Source organism: Staurois parvus, unplaced genomic scaffold, assembly GCF_062004578.1.
Source record: "Staurois parvus isolate SC_StPar_1 unplaced genomic scaffold, SC_StPar_1.0 ptg000282l, whole genome shotgun sequence".
NCBI lineage: Eukaryota > Metazoa > Chordata > Amphibia > Anura > Ranidae > Staurois > Staurois parvus.
The window spans coordinates 8426951-8443688 of record NW_028318078.1 but is presented as its reverse complement, the minus strand read 5'-3'; the positions used below and the strand labels follow the sequence as shown (position 1 = coordinate 8443688).

Below are 16738 nucleotides of genomic sequence, written 5' to 3'. Positions count from 1 at the left end.
ATTTTTTGGTGTAGGTTTTTTAAATCTGGGGTGGGTGATCTCCCATCCACCAAGTACCCATGGAGTGGTAACTGTCTCCGATAGAGACTCAACCTTTTGTTCCAGGAGTTCAGCATAACCCACATGTGGATATTGCTGATGCAGAAGCTGTGGATGAAGGTAGTGAATGAATTGACATGCTGCCCTCTGTGTCTCCTGTGAACAGAGAACTAACTGTTGCAATTACACTTGTCGACGAAGTGACTAAAGTGAGTAATGACAAGAGACTTCGAAGTCTACTAGAGAACTAATGCCTGTTATACAGTATATTCTGATTATCTACTAGGTGGGGCTGAACCACGCCCTGTGTTTTATGGACACACAGAGTGGGGGCTAGGGAGTGGGCATGCACAAGTGCCCCAAGAGCATGTGGCTTGATATGGGGGCATTCGGTAGCGGAGAGGAGCCTGGAGTGCTGGCAGGGAACCCAAGAAGAGAAGGATCAATACCATACCACTCCTTTTTCTTAGTAAAAACTGAAAAGAAGAATGTAATTGGTACAGTTGCCTTCTCCTTGTTATTTGTAACCAACTTCCCTTCATCATCCTTTATGAAGCCAATCTTTTCTGACCTGGCTTTTTTTACTATTATTATATTTTTTAAGAATTTTTTGGCATTTTTTTTACTCTACTCCACTATGTGTCTCCCGTGGTCTGTCTTAGCTACCCTTATTGCATTCTTACACTTTTTATTCATTATAGTATTGGAATGTTGAGAATGACCCATCTACCTTATATTTTTGAAACCCATGTTTAATCTTAGCTCTTCTATATTTGTTGCCCATTGGGATACACTGAATGATACCTTTATTTAATATGTTCCTAAAGTACTCCCAATTTTCCTCAGTGTTCAATGTTTCTAGGATTTGGTCCCATTTAATATCTTGTAATATTGAGCACAGTTTGGAAAAGTTGTCTCTTTTGAGATTTAGTGTTCTTGTACTACCCCCGTGTCTCCTTTTCCTATCATTTATGCTGAATCCAATTATCCTGTGATCATTGGTTCCCAAGTTGTCCCATATTTCCACTTCTGCTACCAAATCTGTGTTATTTGTAATTATAAGATCTAACAGTGCATTCTTTCTAGTCGGGGAATCTACCAACTGGCACATGTTGTCTTTTAAGACATTTATGAAATGATGAGACTTAAATGAATGGGCTGTTCTTTCTGCCCAGTCAATATCTGGGTAGTTGAAGTCCCCCATTATGATGACGTTGCCCGGCCTCGCTGACATTTTTAACTAGGAGATTCAACTCCTCCTCATCCTTCAGATTAGGGGGCCTGTAGCATAACCCCACTATTAAAAATATGATTAAATAAATCTGTGCTAAATGTCTTTGTGGAGAGAAAATAGAGTAGCTAACATAAAATTGCCGGCAACAGTGGTAAAATGAAATAAAAGAATAAAATGTAGCGCATATTCTCTCACAATTAGCATAAATATTAAAACATTAAATTAAAAAAAGTCTTTCAAGGAAAAAGTCCTTAAATTGTGACTAAATCTTCCGTAGATCATATGACTGGAAAAAGGGTGATGAATTGCTCCAAAGAGGGAGAGAAGAGCCATAAATGTTATACTTCAATAAACCATCTCAGGATGTTGGAATGCATGAAAAAGAGAAATAAAGGCTCCTTATGGCATAGTATTATGATAATTTGATGTTTAATAGAAGTAATGCACTTACAAACAGTAGAAACAGCATGAGAATTTGCTATTTTTTCCAGCCGATAAAATGGCCACGGTACGTGGCACTGATGATGTCAGACATAGCTCCACCCTACACGTTTCATCATAGATGGCATCACTGCTTTTGCAGTGTGTTTTGGATCATTGTCAATCTGTACTGTAAAGTGCCGTCCAATCAACTTTGCTGCATTTAGCTGGATCTGGGCTGACAGTATATCTCTAAACACTGCAGAATTAATCCGGCTGCTTCTGTCTTCTGTCATATCATCAATAAACACCAATGACCCAGTGCCACTGAAAGCCATGCATGCCCATGCCATCACACTGCCTCCACCATGTTTTACAGATGATGTTGTGTGCTTTGGATCATGAGCTGTTCCAAGTCTTCGCCACACTTTTTTCTTCCCGTCATTCTGGTACAGATTAATCTTAATTTAGGTGTCAATCACTGAGTCCCGGATGGTAATTACCCGCCGGAGCCCAGTGCTTACTGGCAAACACTGACAGAGAGGATGGCTGCAGTGTTTACATTGCAGCTCTCCGCCCTGTCAGTTTCCAGCACACTGTTCCGGAGAGCAGCTTTCAGCTTTCCAGATCAGTGTGTTCCTATGAAGAACACACCCCCCGCCCCCTAGTGAAACACTCCCCTCACACAGTTACCCTTTGATTGCCTAAAAATGTTAACCCCTTCCTCCCCAGTGCCATTAGTACAGTGTCAGTGTTTTTTTGTGCACTGATCACTGTATTGGTGTCACTGGGGATGTCAGTGACCCCAAGTCAGTTCCCCCCAGTGTCAGAATGTCCGCCACAGTCCCGAAGTCCCGCAGTAAGTCGCTGATCGCCACCATAATTCACTGATTGCTGCCATTATTAGTATATAAAAATTCCAGTATATATACCGCTCTTTGTAAACGCTATAACTTTTCATGTAAACTAATTAATTTACACGTATTGAGATTTTTTTTAGCAAAGACATGTCGCAGAATACATTTTGGCCAAAATGTATGACAAAATTTGATTTTTAAATTTTTTTACTGGACATATTGTCTCAAAATTGTCGGCCTTTTTTTCAGTTAAAGTAACGCAGTGATGTAACACAAACTGCTTCTGTAACCGCTTCCAGAAATACTGCTACAGGGAGGCACGGGTGCACAAAATCACATATATATATATGTGATTCGCGCTCCCGTGGTTTTCACACCCCTCCCAGATAGTGTCAGATTGCCAGTCAGTACACCAGTAATCACATTTAAGCCCTTGATTGCCAGCAGCACGCTCATACACAATAAACCTCCACTGCCAGTTTAGTGTCTGAACGGATCTTTGATCACATCAGCACTATACCAACGTTCACATTAGTATAGCGTCCCCAAAAATGCAGCGTTAGCGGGATCAGCCCCGACACCTGCCAGCACCTGCGTTTAGCCCCTACGCTTACACCTCCCCTTCTCCTCCAGCAAGTGCAGTGTCAGTAGGTCACTGTCACTTGATACATTGCACACAAAACCGCAGTGTTCGCAGAATCAGGCCTCATCTCTGTTAGCACTTGTCAGTAAATTTTGATGACTCTCAAATGCAGCAGAGTGCCACACTACCTTTTGGTGAACTGGCAAGCACCAGTGGTCTAGTACATCCTGGTCTTTCACATACCTCTTAGATTGTAAGCTCCTAACCCTCTTGTATTGAACTGTATTGTTGCTGTATTGTCTCCCGTTATATTGTAAAGCGCTGAGCAAACTGTTGGTTCTATATAAATCCTGTATAATAATAATAATACCAGCACTGCAGATCCTGATGAAGCCACGTGATATCGTGGAGTAACGCGTAGAGCGCAGTGGCGTACTGGCACGATCTGGCGTACTGGCACGATCTAGTCAGCAAACGCATGACCTGTTTTGCACTTTCAGCACTTGGCACTTATATATTTTTTGGGGGGATTATTTAGCATTAGTTATCAATACCTTTCAATACAGTGTGGTCACTTTATATGTATTTTTATACATTAGACCTACTTATTTAATTTTTCATGTGAAGCGCTTCACCAATATTGTTTTTTGTTATGTCATACATCCTGTGGTATTGGGAATAGGTGGTAGCAGCTTGCATATATTTGGGGTTGTGTTTTTTCATACCAGAGGAGCACAGGGGGATTATATTGTTATATTTGGTGAAGTGGTGAGTCCCATAAGTGTAGTACAAGCTGCTGCAGTGGCGAGCACAAGTATTGTCCTGCAGCCACCAAGAATTTGCACAGAGGCCCATAGAGCCCCTAGTATCTTTCCAAATGTGCTTGCAAATCCCGATTGACAGCCCACAAATTTTGCAGCACCTGTACTTACCCCATTCACTGCCCAACCCAGAATCCAGGTGGAAACAGCCAATTTAACTACTTTCCTTGATTTTTTTTTTAGCTGTTTTTCATGGAAAATCTGTATGCATTGATGGTGGATCAAAGAAATTTATATGCACAACAATGTATCACTGCCAACCCAAATTCAAACCTTGCCAGACCATTCACATGGAAACTCATTACGGTTTCCGAATTTACATTTTTTTGGGGCCCAACTCTCAACATGGGCATTACAAAAAAAAAATTATTTACGGTTGTATTGGTCCACAGACCCGATTCATCATATGCCGTGTTCTCTGCTGCCATGGCCAGGCATAGATGTGAGAATATAATGTGTTTTATGCATTTCAATGACAATACAGTTTGTCGTCCTCGAGGTGACCCTGAATTTGACCAGCTCCACAAAATTCAGCCCCTCGCAAATCAGCTTAACCAAAAATTTGTCTAATAATGTGTATACTCCCCAGCAAAAAATCTGTGTTGATGAGTCCCTCATTAATTTTTCTGGCCGCCTTGCATTTAAACAATTTCTCCCCAGCAAGCGTGCCAGATATGGGGTCACGATGTATAAGACCTGTGAGAGGGCAACAGGCTATACATATAAGTTTCGGATTTACGAGGGAAGAGATAGTCACGTGGAGCCCCCCGGATGCCCAGACTACATGGGGAGTAGTGACAAGATAGTTTGGGACTTGGTGTCATACTTTTTCCATATGGGGTACCACTTATACGTGGACAATTTTTATTCAAGCATGCCATTATTTAGACATTTGTACAATCTTGGAACTGGCGCATGCGGCACCGTGTGTTCTAATGTGTGCCCACCATTGGAAGTGGGTGGATGCCGGGCGGTATATTCTAATGGTGGGCATACCACACACTTTTTTTGGCAGAGATTTCTTCTCTTTTTTTCATTCAGCCCACAGGATGCATACAAAAAAAAAAAAAAGAAGAACATAGCATATATACCCAACAAGCTTCAGCGATATACTGGTACATCACTGGATTTTGAATGCTTATACCAGGATGATGCCTACAGTTGCAGGCATCATCCTGGTATAATTTTTTTCAGCCGGCAATCGGCTTTCATGTAAAAGCAATCATAGTGGCTACTTAGCTGCAGGATTGCTTTTACAAGCAGCGGGAGAAGATGCCTCCCTCCCCCGCTGCCTTCCACGGCCTTCTCAGGCAGTCCTGTGGAACCTGAGAATGCAGCTGTTGTTTCTGCCAGCTGACCATAGAGCTGATTGGAGACCAGAATGGTGCCAATCATTTCTATAGTCTAAGAAATCGGAAGCTACGAGCATTTCATCACTTCAGTTTCGCAGGATATAAACAACGCCATTTGTAAATTGGGAAAGCATCTGATCACACCAATCTTGGTTTGATTAAATAATGTAAGGGCAGAGGAGAGATCTAGAGTCTGATAGACCCCAGATTTCTCAAAAAGAATATATGACAATGCCCATTAAGGTCATAGGGGATATTTGCATTTCCTGGGATAGCATTAAAAGTGATAAAAAAAAATGAAAGGGACTGTGTAAAGATAATTAAAAAAATCAAAATAACTTTAAAAAAAAAACCTTGCCCCCCCCCCCCCTCCACAAGCGCGCACACCTGTGTGCACGAGCGTTGACCCTGTGCTGGTATGTAAACAGCGGTTGCACCATGCATGTGAGTTATCGCCGTGAACGTCAGATCAAGGGCAGTAATTCTAACACTAGACCTCCTCTGTAAATCTAAAATAGTAACTTGTAAAGGCTTTTAAAATGTTGCCTATGGATATTAAAAATGTATGCAGTTTGTCGCCATTGCATGGGGCATGCACAGTTTTAAGTTTTCATGTCATGTTTGGTATCTATTTACTCGGCATACCATCATCTTTTATACTTTACCAAATAATTGGCCAATATATTTTGTTTTTGTGCATTAAAAGTAAAAAAGTGTGTTTTTTTTTTTTAAATTTGCTTTTAAAAAATCGCTGCGTGAGTGCTATGTGACATAAAAAATTGTAGCACCCACCATTTTATTCACTAGGGTGTCTGCTTTAAAAAATATATATAATGTTTGGGGGTTTAAATTAATTTCCTAGCAAAAAATACAGATTTTTTTCATGTGAACAAAAAGTGTCAGAAAATGCTTGGTCTTCAGGTGGTTAGAAGAGTGAATGATGTGTGGCATAAACTTCTAATGCTGGGCATAAAATGCCCCCACTCCCCAAAATGACCCCTTTTTGGAAAGTAGACACCCCAAACTATTTGCTGAGAGGCATGATAAATCAATAGAAGAATTTTTTTTCCACACAAAATTGTCACTAAACTGATTTACTGCTCACACATGCCAAGGGTATATGTGGAATTACTCCCCAAAATACATTATGCTACTTCTCCCGAGTATGGGGGTACCACATGTGAGAGACGTTTTGGCAGTCTAGCCAAGTACAGGACCCCAAAAGCCAATAAGCACCTTCAGGCTTTTAAAGGGCTTTGTTTGCTCATTACACTTCCTGACTACCTATCACAGTTTCAGAGGCCCTGAAATACCAGGATAGCACCAAACCCCCCCAAAATGACCACTTTTTGGACAGTAGACACCCCAAGGAATTTGCTAAGAAGCATGATGAGTATTTTGTAGATCTCATTTGTTGCCACAAGTTTTTGGAAAATTAAGAAAAAAATCAAAAACATATTTACTTTCCAAAAAGGGGTCATTTTGGGGGGTTTGGTGCTATCCTGACATTTCAGGGCCTCTGAAACTGTGATAGGTAGTGAGGAAGTGAAATGAGAGCACCTTCAGGCTTTCAAAGCGGTCATTGGATTTCAGGCTCCTGTATATGGCTAGGCTCTCAAAAAGTCTCACACATGTGGTATCCCCATACTCGGTAGAAGTAGCAGAATGTATTTTGGGGTGTAATTCCACATATACCCATGGCTTGTGCGAGAAATATGTCATTTAAATGACAACTTTGTGTAAAAAAAAATGTTTTTGTCATTTTCCAGAAACTTGTGGAAAAAAATAAATCTTCCATGGACTCAATATGCCTATCAGCAGATAGCTTAGGGTGTCTACTTTCCGAAAAAGAGGTAATTTTGGGGGTGTTTGTACTATCTTGGTACTTTAGCACCTCAAGAAATGTGATAAGCAGTCAGAAAGTAAAAGCTGTGTAAATTCCATTATCTATACCATAGTTTGTAGATGCTAGAACTTTCACACAAAGCAATCAATATACACTTATTCTGATTTTTTTAACCAAAAACATGTAACAGAATACATTTTTGCCTAAATATATGACAAAGTTTTAGTTTTTTGGAATATTTTTTATAACCGAAATGAGAAAATATTGTTTTTTTCAAAACATTTTATTCTTTTTTTGTTTATAGCGCCAAAAATAAAAAGCACACAGGTGTTCAAATACCACCAAATGAAAGCTTTACTTGTGTAAAAAAGGGGATATAAATTTAATTTATGTGCCATATTGCATGATCGTGCAATTGTCCCTTAAACTAGTGCAGAGCTGTATAGCAAAAAAAAGGCGTAAATTGCAGTATCTATATCATAGTTTGTAGACGCTATAATTCTCAAACAAAGCAATCAATATACACTTATTAGGATTTTTTTTTTAGCAAAAACATGTAGCAGAATACATTTTGGCATAAATTTATAACTAACTTTGAGTTTACTATATATTTTTTATAGCCGAAAGTAAAAAAAAATATTGTTTTTCTTAAAAATTTTCGGTCTTTTTTTGTTTATAGCGCAAAAAATAAAAAGCACACAGGTGATCAAATACTACCGAAAGAAAGTTCTATTCGTGTGAAAAAAGGACGTCAATGTAATTTGCGTACAGCATTGCGCAATTATCAGTTGAATTAGTGCAGTGCTGAGTAGCAAAAAGAGGCCTGGCCATTAAAGGGGGTAAATCCTCTGGAGGGCAAGTGGTTAATTACAATTTTGGCCCCATTATTATGGGTTTTATGGCGAGTTTTGTTTTCTTTCTGGCTCGCTTTGTTGTCTCTGAGGTTCTGTTGGCGGAGCGCAAGCTGCATAGGTTCCCAGCTTGTAGTTCTGTTCCGTGGAATGCAATTGAGAGATGATCATTTCCTTTCTGCTGCTATATATGGCGTGATGGATGCTGTAGGCCATGACTGTGATGACGCCATCTATGTCGAAATGCGTAGGGTGGAGCTATGTCCTCTGACGTCTTCATGCCACGTACCATTTTTTTGGAAACAATAGCAAATTCACATTCTCTTTCTACTGTTTGTAAGTGTATTACTTCTATTAAACATCGAATTATCATAATACTATGCCATGAGGAGCCTTTGTTTCTCTTTTTCATGCATTCCAACATTCTGAGGCTGTTAATTGAAGTATAACATTTATGTTACAAACTGTGGAGTTGCCTTTTGGAGGAGAAGCCTTATGGTCTTACATTTTTTCATCTCTATCTTGTGACCATTAATTTGGAGCACAACTTCTGTGGTGGGAGCTGTGGAGGTGTCTCTAGGAGGAGAAGATATATGGTCCTATCTTTCCATTGACCGTCTGTGTATGCTGTGTAAGACCACATGACCTGTGGTCTTATCCTCTGGTAAGAGGCTGTGTATGGTGTTGGTGGAGGATCTCTTCTCTCCCTCTTTGGGGCAATTCATCACCCTTTTTCCAGTCATATGATCTATGGAAGATTTAGTCACAATTTAAGGACTTTTTCCTTTAAAGACTTTTATTTATTTAATGTTTTAATATTTATGCTAATTGTGAGAGAATACGCGCTACATTTTGTTCTTTTATTTCATAACCCCACTATTAATTTTCCACTTGTTTCTTCTCTTTGAAGTTCCACCCATAGGGACTCCACATCCCTCTTGCCCCATTTGCAATGTCCTCACTCTTGTTCACTAGTAAATAATTCTTGCTCTAAAGGCATATCCCTCCTCCCCTTCTACCCTCCCTGTCCATTCGATACAAGGTATACCCCTGGATAGTTGCTAACCAGTCATGTGATCTGTCAAGCCAAGTTTCTGATATTCCCACAAAGTCGAACTTCTCCTCATGTATGTATCAGCAGCTCCAGTTACTCCATTTTTTTTTAGCTAGGCTCCTGGCATTTGTGTACATGCCTCTCATTTTTTTATGGTTTAACAGACAAAGCAGATTTTTTTAACAAGTCTGCTTTCACAGTCTCTTCCTTGGTCAGAATGGATTTTTTGAGGTAGTCCATAATGAACAAAGAACTTCTCCACCAAAGCCTAGGGTACTGTGGATGCCGGCAGATCTTTTTTTGGGAAAATACAATGGGTTTGGCCCCTGTCTCTCCCTTGTCCTGATGCTCAGCTCCCTGACACAAAGCTCACACCTGTTCTGATGTCAGTTGAGTCCACTCTTCTGAAGGGGGTATCAGGATCATAAGGCTGTCTTTACAGAGTGTCAGCATCACTATTTCCAACCCCTGGATGATACTTCAAGCTGAAGCTTAAATCAGAGCAGCCATCCATCTGTGCATTGTAGCATCCAGCTTGGCTGTGGTGAGGATATATGTGAGCAGGTTGTTATTGGTTTTGACCATGAAGTCTGCACCATATGAGTCTTTCAACTTGTCCACTACAGTCCAAGGTAAGAAACTTATTAACAAAATTGTGGGTGAGATAGTTTTTCTTGACAGGATGAGTCTTTGGCTCACATAGAAACAGGTCATAGGTGTCCATCATGCTCTTGGTATAACACTCCATCTAGCTCATCTCAACTAGCAGTGACATGCAGTTAATAAGGCTTGTGTCAGAAATCAAGGAATGACCAGAAAGGTGTGGACTGACACAGGGAAACGCAGGTCTCAGGTACAATATAATACAGTTTATTATTAGCCACCCAGATATATGTATATATATATATATATATAAACGCACAGTGAACAAACTAACCTTCCACTAATCTTAGGAGGTGCAGGAACACAGGCGTAGTCAGGGCTGGAGAGGTGGAATGGTCAGGCCGGCCGTAGGGTTCTGTAACGACTGCCTGGTGGTACCTCTAGCGGTCCTCAGGGCAGGATTCCCCAGGGCGCGGAGTCTAAGCCCCAGTCTGCCTTTTCACCAGAGCCCCTGATGGTGGGGATGGACTTGGCGCAGGACTGAGACCAGGTCGCGGCCCCTGAGTACACCTGCTAGTGGTAGAGGGATCCGCCAGAGGTATGTGCAGATACGGCTGGATCCGTGCAGGATGGATGGATGGCAGAGTAGTTAGCGTGGTCAGACAAGCCGGGTCGGTAACGGTGGAGGCAGATCAGTACAGAGCAGCAGGCAAAGAGTAAACGGGTCACAAGCCAAGGTACAGCAACAGGAGGTCAAACAGCATAGGAGTAGGCAGAAGAATAGTCAGGGATGAACCAGTAGTCAGAACAGGAGACGGTCAACAGAGATCAGGATCAAGCCGGGTCAGCAACGAAGCAGGAATACAGGTACAGAGGCTCATGGGAAAACATACACCAAGGCCCAGAGCACAGGCCTGGTCATGCCTTATATACATCTTTCTGTAATCAGCCCCAGGTTTGGCTGATTGTGAGCTTCTGGCTGCTAAGAACACCCGCTGTTCAGCTCTGGTACTGCAGCCCACACGGCAGGTGAGTCCCACCACCAGTGCTGAGTCCATTGCTGAGAGCACCCACTGGTCAGCTCTGGTACTGCAGCCCACACGGCAGGCGAGCCCCACCACCAGTGCTGAGTCCATTCCTGACAGCTTGGTTGGGCCAGAACTGAGGCATTCGTTAGACTCCTCTGCAACTGATGAAAAACTTGTTCATACTAATCAGTTCAATAATCCTGAATTAAGTCTCGAAACTTCCTGAGCCCTTTTGCTTGTTTGGCCATATCCAGTAAGTCTGTGGTGTCTTCCCCTTCAGTCTTCAACAAATCTTTGAGGGGCCGGGCTATCTTGGCAAATATCTAAACAAATCTTCAACATGAGGAACAATCTCAACTTTCTCACATTGGTAGGTCTTGGCCAGGAGGTGACAGTTTCTAGCTTCTTGGGGTCGGTGGATATTCCCTCAGCTGAGACAACCACTCTGAGGTAAGCGACAGTGGCTGGTAAAACTGACTGACCCCACATCATGAAGTCTCTTCAGGATCTTCTATAGGCACTCGTCATGCTCGCCAAAGGTTTTGCCAAAGACAATGATATCTTCTAGGTACACCAGCATTTGATCAGGTTCATGTCCCCTACTGTCTTTGCCATCATTTTCTGCACAATCGGTGGAGCCCCCAACAGACTTTGGGGCACTTTCTTGAATTCAAAGAATTGTATTGGACTGATGAAGGCTGTTGTCTCTCAGTCTTCTGGATGCATGGGGATCTGGTAGCACCCACTCTTCAGGTCCATCACACTGAACCTCTTCGCCCCTGACAGACATTGTATGACATCTTCTATCCAAGGTGTGGTGTACTGATTGGGGATGGTTCTCCTGTTGAGTGTGTGGTAGTTGATACACATCCTCACAAAACCATTCTGCATCCTCACCATCACTATGAGAGAGACATAACGGCTCCACAACTCTTAAATGATGCCTATCCTCATAAACTGCAAATCACGCAATTAAATCCTCCAAGCTACAGTTGCAAGAAAAAGTATGTGAACCCCTTGGGATTACGTGGAGTTTTGCATAAATTGGGCATAAAATGTGCTCTGAACGTCATCTAAGTCACAACAATAGAAGAACACAGTCTGCTGAACATAATACTACACAAACATTAGATGTTGCCATGGTTTAATTGCACATAACATGTAAACATTCACAGTGCAGGGAGGAAAAAGTATGTGATCCTTTGGACTTAATAACTGGTTGACCCTCCTTTGGCAGCAATAACCTCAACCAAACATTTCCTGTAGTTGCAGATCAGACCTGCACAACAATCTGGAGTCATTTTGGACCACTCCTCTTCACAAAACTGTTTCAGTGTAGCAATATTCTTGGGATGTCTGGTGTGAATCGCTCTCTTAAGGTCATGCCACAGCATTTCAATCGGGTTGAGGTCAGGACTCTGACTGGGCCACTCCAGAAGGCGTATTCTGTGCTGTTGCAGCCATTGTTTTGTTGAATTACTTGTATGCTTTGGGTCATTGTCCTGTTGCATCCCCCATCCTCTGCGGAGCTTCAGTTGGCGGACAGATGGTCGTACGTTTTCCTGCAAAATGTCTTGATAAACTCTGGAATTCATTTTCCCAATGACAACAATCCGTCCAGGCCCTGGGGCAGCAAAGCAGCCCCAAACCATGATGCTCCCTCCGCCATGTTTCACAGTGGGGATGAGGTTTTGATGTCAGTGTGCTGCGCCTTTTTTTCTCCACACATAGTGTTGTGTGTTCTTCCCAAACAACTCAATCTTGGTTTCATCTGTCCACAGTATATTTTGCCAGTAGTGCTGTGGAACATCCAGGTGCTCTTTTGCAAACTTCAAACGTGCTGCAATATTCTTTTTGGACAGCAATGGCTTCCTCCGTGGTGTCCTCCCATGTACTCCATTCTTGTTTAATGTTTTCCTTATTGTAGATGTGTCAACAAAAATGTTAGCATTTGCCAGAGATTTCTGTAGGTCTTTAGCTGACACTCTGGGATTCTTCTTTACCTCATGCAGCATTCTGCGCTGTGCTCTTGCAGTCATTTTTACAGGACGACCACGCCTAGGGAGAGTAGCAACAGTGCTAAACCTTCTCCATTTGTAGACAGTCTGTCTTACCGTGGACACATGAACATCAAGGCTTTTGGAGATACTTTTGTAACCCTTTCCAGCTTCATGCAAGTCAACAATTCTTGATGGTAGGTCTTCTGAGAGCTCTTTTCTGCGAGGCATGGTTCACATCAGACAGTGCTTCTTGAAACCAGTAAACCCAAAACAGGTGTGTGTTTTTTAAGGGCAGGACAGCTGTCAGCAACACATCCAATATCATCACACTGATTGGAGTCAAGGTTGGCTCACTCCTGGCTGCAATTAGCTCTGGGAGAAGTCATTAAGCTAGGGCCTCACATACTTTTTCCTCCCTGCACTGTGAATGTTTACATGTTATGTGCAATTAAACCATGGCAACATCTAATGTTTGTGTAGTATTATGTTCAGCAGACTGTGTTCTTCTATGGTTGTGACTTAGATGACATTCAGAGCACATTTTATGCCCAATTCATGCAAAACTCCATGTAATCCCAAGGGGTTCACATACTTTTTCTTGCAACTGTATTTCTCAGGATGGTTTTTCCTTCTGAAGGCGAATTCAGTGTTGGGCACTCTTTGTATAGCCCACATCAAAATCACTCTTCAAAAACCTCTCCTGCCATCTCAGAAGCCAGGCTTTGGCTCTTCTCTTCCACCCAGGTGAGAACATGGTGTTCTGTGAATAAAAGTTATCTATGGGAATCTTTTATCTTTTGCTCTTTCCACCAGATTAGAGACTAGGGTAGCAGCATTCACTTGTTCAAGCAGCTTTAGGGCCCATAATTTCACTGGTTAGTCAGTGATGTTGTGAACAATGATTGGAATCTTCCCATGACTTTGTTGAAAGGCCCCAGTTGACTCCACTTCTGGGATTACCTACACTCCGATGTCCTCTCTCTGAGAATCACCTTCATGGACAACATGGGGTCCTGGTTCATCCCATCTGAATTTGACTGAAGCTTGTAAACATGCCACTTCCCTGGGATGTTTTATATTCTCACCTTTTGTCTAATTGCCACATTTGCCCCACTCCTTCTGCTGGGGCTTTCTGTTCTTGAACCAGGTGCCAATACATTTGCCGTAGCATGAGGTGTACACTGTCAATCGGGGGTGTCATGCTCTGAGACAAGAGGAGTGAGTAGTCTCCTGATGAGGTCACTGTTTGTTCCTACTATCAGTGAAATTCTATTGTCTCCAGGTGGGTAAGGGCACACAATGGCTAATGTATCAAAGGTCTCTGATTGCCCTGCCACAGAGGGGCCGAAGGTCACCTTGATTGGCAGGTACTCAACATATGGCAAATTCTGAGTTCCAAGACTCCATATTTCTAACTCATACAACTTCTGTAGGGGTAAGTGTTTGAGGTGCTTTTTGTAAATGTCCCGGTATAGCAGGGTCACTTGTGCTCTTATATCCATGAGGACCGTTGTATAGATACCTTCTGCTGCATGATAGGAGAAGACCCTAACAACTTGTTAGGGATTTTGCTTGGAGCAGCTGGGGCAGCATGTCCCACTGTCTATATTCTTGCCCCCTTCCTGGTTGGCTTTTGGTTTTGTTGGTGTCTCGATACAGCTTTAGGAGATTGGTGTGCATTCTTTTTCTGGGACTGCCTATCTGAGGTCAAAGAGACTGAGTTGAACGGTTGCTCAGAAACCGCAGGGGGGGGCCCTGCAAGCTTTGAGCCTCTGCTTTTGTTTCCACGTGTCTTTAGTTGTGCAGCTGGCTGTTGTAGATGGGCACTCCGTTTGCCCTTTCACTTGGGCCTTCTGAAGTTTACCGCCAGCTTTGCAGGCCGCAGCTCCTGCAGTGCCTGTAGAACTTCTGTTATGTGAAGCAAATTCTCTCTCTTTGGGCATTATAAAGTGTCCAGCTTACCCACAGCTGTAGGATCTCTTCCTGGAAAAGGGCCACATGGTACTTGACTTGGCCTCTTCTACTGCCTTCTTTTCTGAGGTCGAAGCAATCACACCAGTTTTACATCAGTCAGAGATTTCTGCATCTTTGTCTGAGTCTCCACCACCTGCATAACTGTCTTGTGAATCTCAAGCTGTGCCTGCACTACCTGGGCCAGTATATCTGTCATTACCCAACTGGATGGGGCTTGGGATGTAGCCTTTTTTGGTTGCTCAGCATCTGACTCATCATCATCAGAAATAGTACAGAAGAAGTACTCTCCCACCTGAGTATGGCACTTGAGAACCTTCTCTGGCTCAACAGCTTGCTTTGGCTAGGTGTTGGAATTTTGATTTTTCTTCTCCAACAGAGCTTCTTCCTGTCTCACTGTTCTAATGAGCTCAGCATATTTTATCAACTTGCCATTTTTTTTTAAGTCTCTAACTGGATCCACACTGGATCAGAGTGTAAAGTGCCTCTCAGAACCTGCTTCATTCTGGCTTGATCTATGGTTGTAGGTTCCATTTCTTTCTTTAGCATGATTTGGTACACCATCTTTCTTAGTTGTCTGATGTACAAATATTTCTTAGGACTTGAGTTTCCTTCATTCTAGTCAGGCAGACATTAACCAGTTTGGCTCCAGAGCAATTTTTTTTTATTTTTTTCATGCTGTAAAAATCTGGTTAGATGTGTCTCCTGGCTGTACCAGCCAGGAAATGGTGGATCTGAAACCGGAAGTGACAAAATCATTGTCTCTGCCGGTTTCATTGTTTATGTGTGAAATTGAGTGATGGATTTGCCTTGCTCACATTGCTCTCCTCCATGAAGCCAGTGGTTGTGGTCTCGGGCTCCTGGTAAGAGCAGGGGGGTTGGCAGTGTAAGGGGGCGCCGGCTCTGTGAAAGTGAAAGGTGGCTATGGAGCTGTCACATCACTTTCACTTTCAAGCCAGGTGCTGGCTGAACTAAAACCACACAAGCTGAAGGGTGCTACTGTAGCCATCAGCTTGTGATTAAACATTCACTCTTTTGACATACGTAGTGTTACTAAATCCATGATCCTGAATTCACTGTATCTGGTCTCCCACAGTACACAGAACATGGAAATGCAGTTACTTTAGTAAATATAAACTGCTAAATACCTTTTCTCATCAGCAGTTAGCACAGTCTTGTGACTTCTATCAGTGTCTAGCAGAGCACTGGTTAAAGCTTGTAGGAGGAGTTTTCATTCTCCCCTGATTGTCCTCTGAGGCTGCAGGGCCCCTGACCCTCTATCTGGACAATGCTGATTGGCCCTGTGCTGACCATATGCACTTTCCCAAGAAAAAAAACTCTCTAGCAACACATACCAAACTGAGCATGTGCAGCTTGCTCCCCCAGTCTCTCACCAGCAGATGGATTGGGGAGTGTGGAAGAAGGGGAGGATCAGAGAAGACAGGATCAAACATCCTTTTTTACACAATGTGGAGGATTAACCCCTTAGGTTCCAGAGTGAGTATAACAAGCATGCTTTCCTGCTTATACAGACTGATTTTATTGTTGTGGGTTTAGTAACACTTTAAACAAATAAAATAAATTCAGAATCTTCTTACTCTCCATAGGAGTATAATCTAGAATATTTCTGATGTTATCTCACAGTTCTATGTGAATTTATATTCTAGTGTATTAGAACTTCATATGAATGAATGTTTAAAATATGTTGTTTTTTTTTAAGGTGAACGGGCTTCATTTGTTGAAGAAAGCGTAAAGAATGCTAACAAGGGGAAATACACCATATATAGTCTTGGTTTTGGTTCTGATGTGGATTATCCTTTTCTGGAAAAGCTGGCACTAGAAAATTCTGGAGTTGCTCGACGTATTTATGAAGACTCAGATGCAGATTTACAGTTGCAGGTTAGAACTCCCAATTTTTACATTTTCATGAATATCTTTTTCTGTCTTTGAATTTGAATCCTGAAAGCATTCTGTTTTTAACTACTACTAAGCTATAATATAGCTTGCCTTTACTTAGTTGATAGACACCAAAAAACATCTAAAATGTAATACTATAAACATGCTGCACTGTGTTACCAC

General features: G+C 42.2%; 1 protein-coding gene across 1 annotated transcript in view; it reads left to right on the top strand.

The window, feature by feature from the left end:
• LOC149458639 (inter-alpha-trypsin inhibitor heavy chain H3-like) overlaps positions 1-16738 on the top strand; it is a 263380-nt gene that overhangs the window by 157598 nt on the left and 89044 nt on the right. Inside the window, exon 11 of the mRNA XM_089681994.1 lies at positions 16380-16558. Coding sequence (XP_089538120.1) covers positions 16380-16558 — 179 coding nt within the window. The remainder of the gene's footprint in view (positions 1-16379; positions 16559-16738) is intronic.